Source organism: Plectropomus leopardus, chromosome 17 (genome assembly GCF_008729295.1).
Source record: "Plectropomus leopardus isolate mb chromosome 17, YSFRI_Pleo_2.0, whole genome shotgun sequence".
Taxonomy (NCBI): domain Eukaryota; kingdom Metazoa; phylum Chordata; class Actinopteri; order Perciformes; family Serranidae; genus Plectropomus; species Plectropomus leopardus.
The window spans coordinates 29,438,187-29,454,575 of record NC_056479.1 but is presented as its reverse complement, the minus strand read 5'-3'; the positions used below and the strand labels follow the sequence as shown (position 1 = coordinate 29,454,575).

Below are 16,389 nucleotides of genomic sequence, written 5' to 3'. Positions count from 1 at the left end.
TGCACACAAAAACACTTGCTTAGAGATTTCAGTTTTTGCTCTTTCTTTAAAAACAAATTAATGAAAGACCTGTTTTATTGTTCTACTCGTTTGCAAAATTTGCAATACGAGACAAAACAAAAGACACATTTGCTCCCTTGATTCTCTCCACTGTTTCCCCATCAAAGAACTCATTCAAGGTTTTTGACAGATCCAAAAGAAAATGCAGATCAAATCTGTCCCGAAAATGTTAATGACATTAAGATAGTTTTGCAGTCAGTGTGCAAACATGATCGACACAATGTGAGGTTGTATTTATTTTTAGACACGTGACAGGATGAAAACAAAAAAAAAGCAGACATCATCCCGTTTTCAGCTGCACAAAAAACCCCACAAAAACCTGCTAACATCTGGCTTTTCAATGCAATGGGAAAAGTTACAATCAGCATTCACACCCGGGTCAACAGTCGTTGCAGGTTTTTATCGCCTCCGGCTCTGACGGCATTAATGGAAACACAACAGAGTGGATTCACTAATTTCAGCTCGTTAACTGGCAAGAAGCAATTATGTGCCACCCAAAATTACCATCTGTCTCTGCCCAAGTAGCTCACGTGTTTGAAGAAAATACTAAATACATAAGATATATATATTTTTATGAAAGTAATCAGCATAAAGTTTTCACTGACTTCCATCCATGCTGTTTTTTACGGTCAGCCGGTTATCTGGCCTGTCTGTGATGTCGAACATGACATAAAAAAACAAATAAAAAAACCCACACATACACACACAGAAAGGCATACTTGTCTGCTGCAGAGCCGTGTACACAACTTTACTCTACTGGCAATGGGTCAGTACTCTATAGCCTATTTTTAGCAGGTTTACTTGTGTTTAAAAACGCGCACATACGCTTTAATTTTGGTGGAAAAAGGGTTTTTTCAGCGTGCAAAGGCCTTTAGAGGAGACCGAGCCGACACTGACCGTTTCCTTCTTCTTGCTGAACACCGGCATGGCCACCGAGGTCATCAGCAGCAGACTCTCTGAGCTTTGGTGGTGAAGAGCTGAGACAAAAAAAAAAATCAACAAGCAGTGAGTTATTTTCTTAATTTAGTAACTTTCAAACATGAATGATGGATCAAAGAAAAAGTTTTAAATGAGATAAAGACATTTAATTTAAATTTATACTAAATATAAGGGAAACCCTCTCAAGGCACTCTTGAGATAAAATGCATTCACAAAAAATGACCCAGACTTAAGTTCACAGTGACCTTTGACCACCGAAATCTAATCAGTTCATCGTGGAGTCCAAGGACACGTTTGTGCCAAATGTGACAGTATGACATCACATGCAGTAGTGCAGCTCTGAGGTTGAACTCCAGATGGTGATGTAGGACTACTACAGTACTGTGTACATTTTAAAAGCACCATGGTGGTAACAGTACTACAATCACTATAGTATTAGTATTTGTTAATATATTTATGACTTCCTCCAATTATAAAATATTTAATTTTTATGTGTAAAATGTCTTAAAATCATTTTCTGCACGTTAAATCCTGCAGGACGAACAACGGATTGTATCTAAAACTACAAACTCTTCTTCTTTACCTCCTTAGTGTTGGGCAGCTGCCGGAGCGATGGAGGAAAAGGCCCAGAGGATCATGGGAGAATGAGTTGAAACACAGGGAGAAAACAGACAGATGAAGATGAAGTGATGATGATGATGATGATGATGATGATGATGATGATGATGGTGACTGTACAGTATGTTGACTTAGGAGTAGTTCACCCCAAAACGAGAATGTATAAAAAGATTTATGACTTTGTTTCTGATGCTCTTAAAAAATATGAATCCCATTGATAAAGAAAGAGCTGCTCTCTGATTGGCCGGCCTCGGCTCACCACAGTGTCCATGTAGGCTTCCGTCCAAATGATGTCATGGTCGTGGTTGATGACCATTGGCCGGCTGAGCACGTGCAGGTACTCCATGACGTTCTCCTGCACGTCGGCCAGCGTGGAGATGTGTGTGTAGTAACCTGAGAGAACACACAGAAACACACTGTTTATACACATACACACACACACACACACACACACACACACAAACACACACACACACACACACACACACACACACACACACACACACACACAGACTGTCTGCTGACCTTTATTATTGCAGGCGATCCACTTGGTGTTCTGAGCGAAGGTCATCTCTCTGCCGATCAGGTAGGTGAAGACTCGCACCTGTAAAAAAAAAAAACAAAAACAGAAAAAAAACCCCAAACAATTAATGGTTACTAAATATTTAGTAAAATTACCACAGAGGTGATGTTTCGAGGTACATGGTCTTCATCAGACAGGTTAACAACACAGACGCATGCCTTAAATACATATACATATAAATATATATAAATATATAAATATATAAAATATATATATATATATATATATATATATACACACACATTTGTTATATATTATTTTTATATATTATATATTATTAATTTTTATATATAAAAACAATTACAATGGATGTCATAACTGTTTTGAAATGCAAAACAATGAATTTGAAAACATGACTTAAAAATGTAATTAGCTAATGAAATTCTGCAATTAATCACTCCCATTATTTTAGATAAGAAGACCTGGTGTTTAGGACGTCATTCAGAACAACTCGAATTTTGTGTGAAAAACACCCATTTGTCACGTTAAATGACATCCGAAATCAATCGGAACAAGTTGAATATCGTGGTAGAAAACATCGGGCCGCTCGCTCTCACCCTGCGCTCCGGCCAGTTGAACTCCTGAAAGACGGACTCAAAGTCCTCCATGGCTCCGTCTGTGATCAGCATGATGGCCTGGTTACACATGCTGCCCTGACCGTTCGCCCTCGCCTGCACACACGCACGCACGCACGCGCGCACGCGCACGCACGCGCACACACACACACACACACACACACACACACACACACACACACAGAGTAAAAGCACAACTTCAAATGACTCCAGATTCAAAACACAACATCAGAACTGTCACAGCGACTGTTCAGTGATCAGTCTGCATCATATTCCCTTGACGATTTAAGTCCTCCACGCAAAGTTTTATGATTTATTCATAGAGTTCGTGCTGAATCGGGGCTGGATTACTGACCAAGCAAAGCAGCAACAGTTTGAGGGGTGCACTGCTCCAGGGGCCCTCAAATCCCCCAAAGGCTCACCATGTGTCAACCAGGGACTGTTTAGTGCATTTTAGGCGCTTTTCATTCTTTCATTTATGATAACTGTGTGTGTGTGTTGATGCATGTGTCCTAAATGTAATCCAGATTGTGTATTTGAGTGTAATCAGTGAATTTGCAGCTCAGCTCCTACAATAAGTCTAAAATACACTGTGGAAACTAAATAGTTACATTCAGACTGTTCAGGTCCAAAAATGCTCCATTGAAACCCATTCAAACTGACATTTTTGATCCCACAGCCATCAGAGCAGAAAAACAGGACTTGTATTATTTCTGGGTGTCATTCTGGGCTTTTGACTCTGAATTTGTCATTTTGACTATTTTCCACCTGATGAGGTCATTTTGACCATATTTGGCATATGGAGGAAATACATGCTATTTCCACTAGGTGACCTGTCACAGTCAATGTAGCTGCTGATCACTGACATATCCCAGACTGTCAGCAGCTACACGAATTTGTCATTTTGACTATTTTCCACCTGATGAGGTCATTTTGACCATATTTGGCATATGGAGGAAATACATGCTATTTCCACTAGGTGACCTGTCACAGTCAATGTAGCTGCTGATCACTGACATATCCCAGACTGTCAGCAGCTACACTCACACACTGACATATCCCAGACTGTCAGCAGCTACACTCACACACTGACATATCCCAGACGGTCAGCAGCTACACTCACACACTGACATATCCCAGACGGTCAGCAGCTACACTCACACACTAACATATCCCAGACTGTCAGCAGGAAAGAAAGTAAACAAACAAATAATCTACTTTGTGTGTAACATACTGAAAAAAATGTTTTTTTTAATTTTTTTGGGTTTTTTTTCCATCTAAAAACATTGTGGCATAATGACAAAAACCTTGTATTTAAAGGGTTAAAATTCTGAAAATTAATCATTTTTTTAAATTCATGTTTAGGACTAATGTTGGTTTACAATTAACTCAATAAAAGCAGAAAATCATATTGCTGTATAATAATTTTTATAGCCTGATTTGGAAAAGCACATTTTGTGTGCAGAGCAGTGAGAGTATTATAAACTGCACAAAAATTAATAATGTGTAAAAATCAAAGTTGCTACTAATCACTGACATGTCCCAGACTGTGATGATAAAAAATATTTACTTAAATGTGTATTGAAAAGTATTTATTTTTGAAGTGCTTTTGTTCCTGGCATTTAAAAGGATAACATTTTAAAATTAATAAATATTTGATATTTATGATTAGGGCTGATATTGGTTAAAAAAATCAAGTCAGTAAAGGTAGAAAATAACAATAATGTATAATATTGTTGAAGCTGGATTTTAAAAAAGCACATTTTGTGCGCAGAGCGATATGAGTGTGTATGAACATAAAAAAATGAATTAATATTAACGCGGCCCTCAGTCTTGTTTTCTTTTCTTTTTGCTCTTTCGGTCATTGAAGGACACAAACCTCATTGAGGATTTTGAAGGACTCCTTCATGGCGTTCTTGATCTTCGCTTCTCCTTTAACGTGCAGCTCGTCCACCAGCAGCTTAAAGTGCTGAGAGACAAAGAGACACATTTATGACATCAGTGGACTGTAACGGCTTTTTCTTCTTTTGTTCAGGTTTAAAGATATTTGTGTCTTTGGAAACTGAGCAAATTATTTGGATTTCTTTCAAAAACATAGCAATAAAGGCAACAAGAAACTTTGCAGGAAACGTCCTGAAAAATGTAAAAAAAAAAAAAAAAATTTTAATTACCTAAAAAGTTTTAAACTGGCAAGAATTATTATAAAATTATAAAAATAAAATGTCTGGAAAACTATATTTATCATTATATAGTTTTATATTCAAAATTATGTAAAATGTAAAACATAAAAAAAATCAAAACTATTCAAGTTAGCTGTAGTCATTGTGTTTATAGTTTTATTTGAGTTAAAGATCCAATACTTGAATACTTCTTCTACAACTAACAGAGTACTGCACACACACACACACACACACACACACACACATACACACACACACACACACACACACACACACACACACACACACACACACACACACACACACACACACACACACACACACAAGGAGTTCCCGGATGACTTGCTGCGGTTTGTCACGTCAAGAATTAGGCCAATGGGTCGGCCTAAAATAACGCTGAAGTGTATCCCTGTGTGTGTGTGTGCGTGTGTGTGTGTGTGTGTGTGTGTGTGTGTGTGTGTGTGTGTGTGTGTGTGTGTGTGTGTGTGTGTTGGCTGCTGCGACGCCTCTTCAGCTCTTTAAGCCTCCGTGAAGCAGATAATGGTCTTACCTCTCTGTTGTCCAAGTCGGCCTGGACCAGAGTTCCTTTGAAGCACGGCTCCACGTAGCGGACGTAGTCAGTGTACTGCACACAGGAGGACACAGGTTCGAATCCCAGCACCACTAACAGCAGCATCTCAGTGCACACATTGCAAGTACAAATACACAAAAGCTCTCCTCAAAGCTTCAGTATGTAGGATTTAGGTGTATGATCAGTGTGTTTTATTTACTGTATAATAACCTGAAAATCTGAATTATTGTGTTTTTGTTTCCTTAAAATGAGGCGTTTATTTCTGCATAGAGAGCGAGTCCTTGTCTGCAGAGATCGCCATGTTTCTACAGTAGCCCAGAAGGGACAAACCAAACATGAGTTATTTTCTTTTTTGTTTTTTTACCCATCCTCTACGGAGCAGTTAGCAGCTGTGTGCAGCTCTCAGAGACAGACTTTAAATCTTCTGTCAGGCGCACCAACAGCTGTTTTAACCTAATGTACACATACGGGGAAACGCGCAGACACGGGGACTACATGCAAACTCCACACAGAAAGGACCTGGGACGGCCGGGACTCAAGTCCGGCACTTTCCAGTGTGTGTGTGTGTGTTTATGCCTGTGACAGGCAGGACAAGAGGAGTCGCTCGTGGCGGTGTGACTTCAGTCGTAGTGAGTTTAAACTCTGCTTATGTAGAAAGAATGAACTGATATCTGAATATGTGATACCAGAACAAAGACTGTGGATCTGTGCTGATGCCGCCGTTGTTTGACTCTGTGTAAAAATGCAAAGGCAGCATAAAAAGTGACTTCAAAGCGACTCTATAGCACCATATCGATGTGAAAAAGTTAGTTTTCTCACAGCGATGACGTTGACGAAGTCGTTCTCTCCCAGCGTGTCCAGGATGGTGTTGATGGTGTGTTTGGCGATGGTCATCTTCAGCCCCTTCATGCTGCCGCTGATGTCCACCATGATGATGATGTCTTTGGGAGACGTGGCGGCCTGGATGTACCTGAACACAGCACGACCAAAGACTGAGTGTTTGATCATGTCACTGATTGAAATTCACTTGTTTCATTACATTTATTAACCCTCTCAAACCTGAGCACACTGACTTGATTTCTTTCAAAAACACGGGAGAAGGTAAAGGGAAAATAAGCAACGAAAGGAGAAATTACCCAAAATTTTGTAAGAAATATGTAAAACTGAACTGAAAAAATAGAAAATAAATAATAATAGTAATAATAATAATATAAAAAAAAATAGTTTCAAAAAATAACCTACAAAAAATAATTTTGTAACAAATTTTAGAGCTTTAACACTGATTGTCATCAGTTTTCTAACACGGGAAAAAAATATAATTAGCAACTTGGAAAGAAATTTTCCATAAATTAAAAAAAAAAGTAAAAAATGACAAGGACATAAACTGAAAATTAGCTTGTGGTATTAATAGATATATTTAATATTAATATAGTATATAATTCTTAAAATTAAATAAAAATAATATATATACTATTTATATACTGTGTGTATATATATATATATATGGTATATATAAAGGGTTAAAAAGAGCATCATTTTATTTTTGTAACTTGACTTCAATGATAAAAAGAAATAAAAATGTGTCGCTCGGAGTTGCAGGCAGCAGCTTTTTGTTCCGGCTCAGCTGCAGCGATGCAGCGTGACGAGGCGTTCGGGGACATATGCGGCTCTCTGGTATTATTTAGAAATGCATGAACAGCCGCATATGGTGCCATGTGGGCAGCAGTGACCCGGCTAAGGAAGGAGCTTATCGTCTTTTCCAGAGGATCAGGACTCTGGCTGGCCGCTGCTCAGCCGACACACGGCCAGCAGGCTGAAGCTCAGCGGCACACACGGCGTTTTCTCTCTTTGTGTGTCATAAAGTTAAATTTTCTAAATGTACAGTATTACATTAGGAAACTACCGGATGCTTACTTATGACATATATGCTTGGCAATTTGCATAATTACCCCCAATTTGCATAATCACATATATACTGACAGTAAACCAGCCACTGCTGGGCCAATTTATCTTGTTGGTTTTGGGTTTTTTTGAGGACAATGAATCAATTTCTGATCAGCTGCTGTTACATGTGTTACTTGTTTGCATATAATTTTCTGTTCTGATCATTTTGGATATAATGATGAGGTGGGACTTGTGTGTCCCACCTCATAAACATCACTTTATTAGACTTTCTTTGCATTTACCAGCTGTGCATCAGCTCAGTGTGATGGTCTGCGAATACAAATGTTCACTTCATTATTCTGTTCATGTGTTTATAAACACGGCATCACTTATGACTGATCTGAAGTTATTTCAATTATTTCAAATACATAAAATAGACAGAGCGAGTTATCGGTCTAATCCGGTCGATTCAATGTCCTTTGAAACGTCATAATTCAATACAAATTCATCAAAATCAGCCCGACTGCAGTTAAAACGTGCAGCTTCTGGTTTAAAACTGAAATTCTGAATTTTGAAAATTCAAAATATCTTGAATTTTCAGCTCTCTCTGGAGAGAGCAGCGGACAATGACAGCAGGACGGACGGACACCGGTGGAGACACCAGCAGAGACACAGGCGGTCAGTGAGAGCGGAGTGGACATTCGGAGACACCGTTGGACAATGAGAGGAGCGGATCGGTCCGCATCAGTATCTCATCCCCGACTTTGTCAGTCTTCGTTAGAGCCGCAGCGTGATGACACCACGGAAAACAAAAAATAAATAATTTAAATTAAAGAACAACGTAAAGTTGACTTATTTACTTATTTACTTACTTAGTTATTGTGTTTTTGTTTTCTTGTTTATTTGATTTGTCGTTTCAGGCAAATAATGCAAAAAACACGTCACGTTTTCCAATGTTTGGTTCATACAGAAAAATAAACAAAATTTTATCTTTTAGTTTTTTTAGTTTTCCAGGCGGAATTGAATATTTGAATGAATGGATAAAACACAGACCGATCACACATATTACCCACCAACATCTCTCACTGATCCCAGACTCAAGCACTCTGAAGCTCGGCCTGGACCTGAACTCACCAGTTTCTGTTCCTGCAGTCAAAAGCTGCCACCCCGTTGGAGTCCGGAGTCCATTTAATACCTGAGAGACACACAGAGTCAGTTCACAGCACATCTGCCGCTCTGACTCTCAGGATATTACTGTCAAACCTGGAAATGCACGAGCAACAACAAACTAACGAACACGCGATGTGCACCGTATATCGTCAGTAATGCATACTGCAGATTCAGGACCAGTTTGTTTATAAGAGCAGTTTGGCAGAACACATAAATACCTCTCACAGATGTTTAATTTTATACATTTTTATGTTTGTAAGGACTCATTGAGACTATCAAACACTCTTCAGCACAGCTGAAATCATACTGAGCCATGTCTTCCAGAACTAACAAATATATGTAAAATGTACTTTTTAAAGTCCTGTAAATTGCTTTGCTATTATTAAAATTAAAGAAAAATGTTTGGCGTCTGTGTTTGACTGAAAGCAGCTGGCAGGCCGAGCCTCCGAAGAAGAGACAAACCAAACAAACACGGGCCTTACGCAGGCGATCAGTTCGTTTACAAGATGTTACAAAAAGTTGAATTAGTGCGACTAAAACTGGACTTTTAACTCTTTAACATCCACTGTAACTGCACGTTTGACATTTTTGTGATCAAATTGCTTTTCTAAAAACTTGGCAAGATCTAATATTTCATACAAATGTTTTTATACAAACATGCATGTTACTATCTTAAATACTATTATTATTGAATTAAATATGTGGTTGTTTTTTTTTACCATATATTTATTTTTATCTATTTGTTTGTTTAATTATTTAATGTGTTTATTGTATAAAGTTACTTTTATTTCCATATTGGTATTATATTACATCGACTTTGGCTGTTTTTATGGCATTATACTGGAAAAATGACTACAATTCTGAAGACACTTTTGTTCACTTCACTTTGGGACAAATTATAAAGTCCATCAGTCTTTTCGTATCAAAAACTGTAAAATTAATTAAACCTCTCAAACATTTTTTTTCTAAATTGACAGCAAACTGAGTATCTTCAGACACAAAACATCTGCACTGATTATTGATGTACTGTGAATCAAAATGTTTGACTTTAAAAAAAAAAAAAAGACAATTTTGCTTTCGTGTGACATTTCTGAATTTTATCTCAAAAACTGAACAGCATTTTGAATTCCGCCCTCATGTAAAACTATTGCGGTCTGTGGGAAAATGCCATCTTTAGTTTTTCACTTAGGGGCAAATCAATCTTTGTAAAAACAAACGATCAATATCTCCATGCTGTCTAGGTAATTCTATAATTTTGTTTTGAGTGAGTTTTTGGCAGCAGTTTGAAATCTGCCTTTCCATGCACAGACAGCTGATATCCTGCCCCCTGGAGGTCGGCTCAGTCACAGTGTGAAGCCGCTCTGGTTTCTCTCTGGGCCTGGAGCTCACTGGGATACTGACTTGGAGTATGAGGTTAAGAGTTCAAGCCTCTTGTGATGCAGAGTGCACATCCTAATGCAGAGTTTTACATTGTCTTCCACTTCGTCTGCATGCTGCTAAAAAGTTGTTTTTTTCACTTTACATCTAGAGACAAAAACCAGCTCTCTTGAAGGTGAAACTCAAACTGACCGGGATAGATCCTGAAGAAGCCCGTAGAGCTGCCGAAAAACTGCCAGGTGAGCGTGGGATCCTTCTGGAAGTTACTAATGAAGACGTCGTTTAGCGCCTCAGAGTTGTAGATGGCGTTGAGGATGTTGGGATCTGCACACAGAGGACAGAAAAAAAAGTAAAGCTTACAGGAAATATTGGGTACATTTCAGACGAGGAGGCGGACGCCCTTTTTTGACCTTTGTTGTAGACGTTGGTGGGAACCTGGATGTCGCTCTGCTGCGTGTTCACCGGCAGGTTGTTGAAGTGTTCGTTCTCCTCCAGGGGAAAATCTCCGCCCAGCTCCACGCTGTTCCCGTCCTCGTCCGCCGTGTTGATCATCATGGCGTTGTAGTAATCAAACTGATCGGGAGACAGGAAGAAGGCCATGAAGAAGATCCTGTAAGACACTGACTTAAAGGGGAAAAAGGAACTTTCCCCAGGTCATTTCCTTGTTTGTTTGTTTGTTTTTTACTTTCTTTTTTTTATTTATTTCACACATTTTCAGGAAATTTTCTTGCACTTTTTTACTAATTTCTTGCAATTTTTTGGTCATTTCTTTTTCTTTCATTGATCATTGCCTTCTGCGATATTCTTCCAAAAACATGGGAAAAGGCAATGAGCAACTTGGTAAGAAATGGTCACGATTTTAGTAGATTTAAAAAATTCATTTTCAAAAAGCTAAGGGAAAAAAAGGGAAAAAAGTTATAAAAACTATATTTCTAATTTTAACTGTTACATAGGAATTATTAAGAATTTTAAAGAACTTTCCCCAAGTCACTGACATGTTTTGAATTTCATTTATTTATTTGCTTTAATTCATTTATTTATTTCACTTATTTTCAGGTAATGTTTTGCATTTTTAAAATAATTTCTTGCAATTTCTTCTTTTTGCTCACTGCCTGCTGCGATTTTCTGCATGTTTTCTTTCCAAAACATGGGGAAAAGGCGATGAGCAACTTCGTATGAAAATCCAAAACATGTGATTTAAAAAAAATTACTTTAAAAAAAAAAGCTAGGGAAAACCAAATTTATAATGATCATAATTACATATTTAAAATTATGTTAAAATTACATACATGTTTAATCACTTTTTGCCTCATTTTTATTTAATTTTTAAAACTTTTTTCTTTCTTTTTTAAACTAATTTCAGGTCATTTTCTTGTAGTTTTTACTTTTTTACTTTTTACTCTTTTTTTCTTGCATATTTTTGAGTCATTTCTCCTTTAATTGCTCATTACATTTTCCCCTTGATTTTGAAAGAAATCAAGCCTTAGAGAGACAGAACTGCTAATTGTAACAATTGGTCGAAAGCAGTGAGACTTTTTTGCTTCCTAACAGTTTAGGGCAGCTGGACGGCACACTTTGTGCTGTTAATGTGATGCTGGTGTGCGTCGGTATATTTGTATAGTATATTTTCTGTGCGTCGTTTCTTTGCTGCAGTGTCGACCCAGTTTCCTCTCAGGATCAGTGAAGTTTGATCTAATCTAATTTCAGGTGTCAGCTGAAGCTTTAAAGCTTCAATCTGCTGCTGCTGCCTGTGATCAGGGTCAGCCCTCTGTTCCCAGGGTCCCGCCTCTCTTTATTGAAACTAACATTATAAAAAATTGGTTAAGTCCAGCTTCACAGGTCAAAATGCAAAAACATGAAGGGAGAGGGACATTTCAAAAATAGTTTGTATGGTAAAAAAAAATGTTGAGCCACTTTGGAGATATTAATGCATATTTGCTTGATTTCTTTCAAAAATATGAGAAGGCAATGAGCAACAAAAGAATTAAAAAAGTAAAAATTAAATACATTTTTTTAAAAAGCATACAATTTCTGAAAAGTAAAGAAAGTTACCTGAAAATTAGTTAGAAAAATAGGTAAAAAGTTATAGTAATTCTGCAACAGCTTGTTATTATGTTCTGTCATATAATATATAATATGTATAGTAATAGTATAGTAATATGCATATAATATAATAATATGTTGGTAAACTGATTAAAACCCTTAATGTGCAGGCGTCTCCTCACAGGTTGAAGCGGTATTTTTTTAAAAGGTGTAGCTTATATTTAAATGGGAATATTCAGAATTTCTTGTGCATCATTAAACACATATTTTTAAAATTTTTAAAATTTGGATCTTTAACAAAAAATTAAAATTAACCCATTGAAACATAAGTATATTTGCTTGATTTTTCTCAAAAACATGGGAAGAAAGCAATGAGCAATGAAAGAGGAAATGACCCAAAAATGAGCAAAAAAATAGTAAAAAGAAGAATATACCTAAAAAAAATACTATTAAAAAATAAAGAAAGACAGACAAAAGCAAAAATATTATAATTTTGTAAGATAATTTTAATTCCAGACATTTTTCCCTGTCTTTTTTTTTTTAATCTTCTTAATCTACTTCTTTCTTGTGGAACTTTTCTCATTTAGTTGTCCATTGCCTCTTTTTCCATGTTTTTGAAAGAAATCGCATCAGTGTGCTCTGGGTTCAAAGATTTCTGAACAGCGTCTGAAAGCCAAAGACAAAGGATGCAGCTCCAGGATTCAAAGGGTTAAGAAAGCACAACATCAGGAGGCAGTGAGCTGGTTCGTGTTTTTAACATACTGACCCACAGAAACACTGAGTGAACATTCAACACGAGACCGGAGCACTGACCTGTAAGGACGCGTTGAATTCGTGGTACAGGTCGGCGTCCTCTGCAGACTCCGCTAACCTCTGAGACAGGAAACGGAAAAGTCAGCGCAGCGCAGAAAAGATCCGCCCGTTAACATCCTTTACTGCAGTGATTCTCAGCCGTTTTTTCGAATGTGACTCCGTAAAATTAAATATTTTCATCATCATCACAGGTGACACCAGTGAGAGCTGTGGACAAGACATTTCTGTGATTTTAGGACATTTCTAGGATTTTAGGATATTTCTCAGATTAGAAAGATTAGAATTAGAAGATTAGAGAATTTTGGGACATTTGGGGATTTTATGAAGTTTCTTGGATTTAAAAAGACATTTTGAGGATTTAGGATATTTCTGAGATTTTAGGACATTAGCGTCTTGGCTAGGACCTCTGACGGGGGTGTGGGGGATCCTTTACTGTTTTGATGCTGTTTGGAGACTAAAAGTACAAAAACAATTCACTGTGTGAATCCCTTTATTTTTATAGTGATATAGAAAACGGTTGGGGGGCCACAGGGACCGAATCAGGGGCCAGATCTGGCCTCTGGCTTAGGTTGAGTATCACTGGGGAAACTGCTGGAGAATGAATGAAAGTGGTTTTGAGGCGTTTTTGAGAAATGTCTCTGCACACCTTGTTGGTTTTTCTCTCTGTAATAGTCCCGCCTGCTGATGTCTTTCACCACTGTGATCAGATGTGAAAAAAAAAACCAGACTGCACTCAGCTACATAACTCTAGGGCCGCGTCTCTGCCGTCATGTCATATCGTAAACTCATATCTTAAAATCTTTGGAGACGGAGTGGATAGCGGCAAGTCCTCACCTTCACTGACTTCATCTTGCTCCCCAACATTCGCTCAATTTCATCGGAGTAATCCTTCACCAGGTCCTTCCCGTCCAGCTCCACCATCTTAATGATGGACTCCACGTCCTTCAGTTTCTGAAAGGCAACAAACACGGACTGAAAAACGATGCCAGAACTCCGTATTTGCCTCACTGATCGCAGGAAGAGAAGCAGCTGAGCCGGAGTCTGACTAACGGGATCAAAGAAATCAAGACGAGCGTTTGTGTTTTTCGTGTTTCTGTATTTGTCTGCTAAACTTCTGTAACGGCACATCGGCTGTCCGTGTTATTAAATCAGAGTTATTTCAGGGTTTCTCCAAACCGTCGAGTCAAACAGGTGAAAGAGCGAAACCGATCTGATGATGCTGGCAGTTTGTTTTGTTTCTGTCCGTAATTCGGATTGACGGATTAACCCTTGAGGCCCGCTTTAATATTTAACACACACTCGTATCACTCTGCGCACAAAAAGGCGCTTTTCTAAACTAAGCTTTAAAAAATTTACACATTAATATTATATTCTACTTTCATTGAGTTATTACTGTTTTTTTATTTACTAACATCAGTTCTAAATATAGATACCAAATATTCAGTTTTAACCCTTTAAATGTCAGGTTTTCTCATGCCACTATGTTTTTAGATGACTTTACATTAATTAGATTTTCTGCTTTCACTGAGGTTTTTTTCCAACATTAGTCCTAATTTTTTAATCTAAAATATTCATTAATTTTCAGAATTTTAATATTTAAATGTTACATTTATGTCATGATGCCACTGTGTTTTTGGATAAAAAACAAAACATAAAAATTTAATTATTTTCAATATAAGACACGCAATTTTTTTTTTTTTTCCTGCTGACAGTCTGGGATATGTCAGTGTGTGAGTGTAGCTGCTGACAGTCTGGGATCTGTCAGTGTGTGAGTGTAGCTGCTGACAGTCTGGGATATGTCAGTGTGTGAGTGTAGCTGCTGACAGTCTGGGATCTGTCAGTGTGTGAGTGTAGCTGCTGACAGTCTGGGATATGTCAGTGTGTGAGTGTAGCTGCTGACAGTCTGGGATATGTCAGTGTGTTAGTGTAGCTGCTGACAGTCTGGGATATGTCAGTGATCAGCAGCTACATTGACATTGACTGTGACAGGTCACCTAGTGGAAATAGCATGTATTTCCTCCATATGCCAAATATGGTCAAAATGACCTCATCAGGTGGAAAATAGTCAAAATGACAAATTCAGAGTCAAAAGCCCAGAATGACACCCAGAAATAATACAAGTCCTGTTTTTCTGCTCTGATGGCTGTGGGATCAAAAATGTCAGTTTGAATGGGTTTCAATGGAGCATTTTTGGACCTGAACAGTCTGAATGTAACTATTTAGTTTCCACAGTGTATTTTAGACTTATTGTAGGAGCTGAGCTGCAAATTCACTGATTACACTCAAATACACAATCCTGCCAAAATGTACGCCGTATTCATGAACACAGCCAGAAATTATCAAAAAATAAAGGATGAAGATCGTAAAATGCAGGAAACAGTCCCTAAAGGGTTAAATGAAGCTGTGATGGGGAGAGGTGTGTTTTTGTTGTTGTTTTTGACAGCGAGGCTCTCTGAGGTAATCGGGCCACTTTCTCTGGATCAAGAAGCTGGAGGTGGATCAGCCGGCTGAGAGCGAGGAGGGACGGCCCAGTCTGCTTATTCACTCTCTGAATCACTCGATTAAGTCATTCGCTAATTCCAATTAGTCCAAGCAACCCACTTACTGACACGAACAGGTGAGCGGAGCCAAACGCTCAGTGTTACCTCAGCGGTCCTGTTTCTGATCTGCACTCATTCACACACAAACACCTGGAAGCTCAGGCTGGCATTTAAAGAAAAATGCATCCCTCATCTCCGTTGGCTCTCTGGTAACGGTCAAAGGTTCACAACAAGTAGAGCGCCCAGAAGATTACGTTACATCAGTGCTAACAGACGCTCACCGAGGTTGAAGGAAATGAAGCAAAAAAGTTGTAAAACTTCCAAATAACTTTCTGAAAATTTCCCTGCATCATTATCTGAGCGTTTTAAATCTATATGTCGCTCACAGAAATCCAAACACAACTATTTTCACTAAACTGTAACGAAACAAAGTATATATATTTATATTGTTTTTGGGTGAGCTTTTCCTTCCTGATGCATGGATTCATCTTTTAGGGCTGATAAATATCTGCAAACTTTCTCTTAACCATTTAACTGTGCTGACTACGTGTGTCAGTCTCACTAAAACTGGACCTGCAAAATTACAGTCAAATACAGCAGCAGTAGAGCAGCAGCAGAGCAGCAGTAGAGCAGCTGTAGAGCAGCTGAAGACCAGCAGTAGAGCAGCAGTAGAGCAGCAATAGAGCTGCTGTAGAGCAGCAATAGAGCAGTAGAGCAGCAGAAGAGCAGCTGAAGGGCAGTAGTAGAGCAGCAGTAGAGCAACAGTAGAGCAGCAATTGAACAGCTGTAGAGCAGTAGAGCAGCAGTAGAGCAGCAGTAGAGCAGCAGTAGAGCAGCAACAGAGCAGCAGTAGAGCAACAGTAGAGCAGCAATAGAGCAGCAGTAGAACAGCTGTAGAGCAGCAATAGAGCAGCAATAGAGCAGCAATAGAGCAGCAATAGTGCAGCAGTAGAGCAGCTGTTGAGCAACAGTAGAGCAGCTGTAGAGTATCAGAGCAGCAATAAGAGCAGCAGTAGAGCAGCTGTAGAGCAGCAAT

At 38.4% G+C, this 16,389-nt stretch overlaps 1 protein-coding gene across 1 annotated transcript in view; it reads right to left on the bottom strand.

Annotated features, from left to right (window-relative positions):
- Window positions 1–16,389, bottom strand: part of LOC121956328 (voltage-dependent calcium channel subunit alpha-2/delta-4-like) — a 47,880-nt gene that overhangs the window by 15,339 nt on the left and 16,152 nt on the right. Inside the window, 14 exon segments of the mRNA XM_042504474.1 lie at window positions 958–1,014; window positions 1,017–1,037; window positions 1,583–1,600; window positions 1,877–2,010; window positions 2,143–2,221; window positions 2,758–2,871; window positions 4,655–4,744; window positions 5,506–5,580; window positions 6,346–6,496; window positions 8,545–8,605; window positions 10,150–10,281; window positions 10,368–10,530; window positions 12,814–12,873; window positions 13,648–13,764. Coding sequence (XP_042360408.1) covers window positions 958–1,014; window positions 1,017–1,037; window positions 1,583–1,600; window positions 1,877–2,010; window positions 2,143–2,221; window positions 2,758–2,871; window positions 4,655–4,744; window positions 5,506–5,580; window positions 6,346–6,496; window positions 8,545–8,605; window positions 10,150–10,281; window positions 10,368–10,530; window positions 12,814–12,873; window positions 13,648–13,764 — 1,272 coding nt within the window.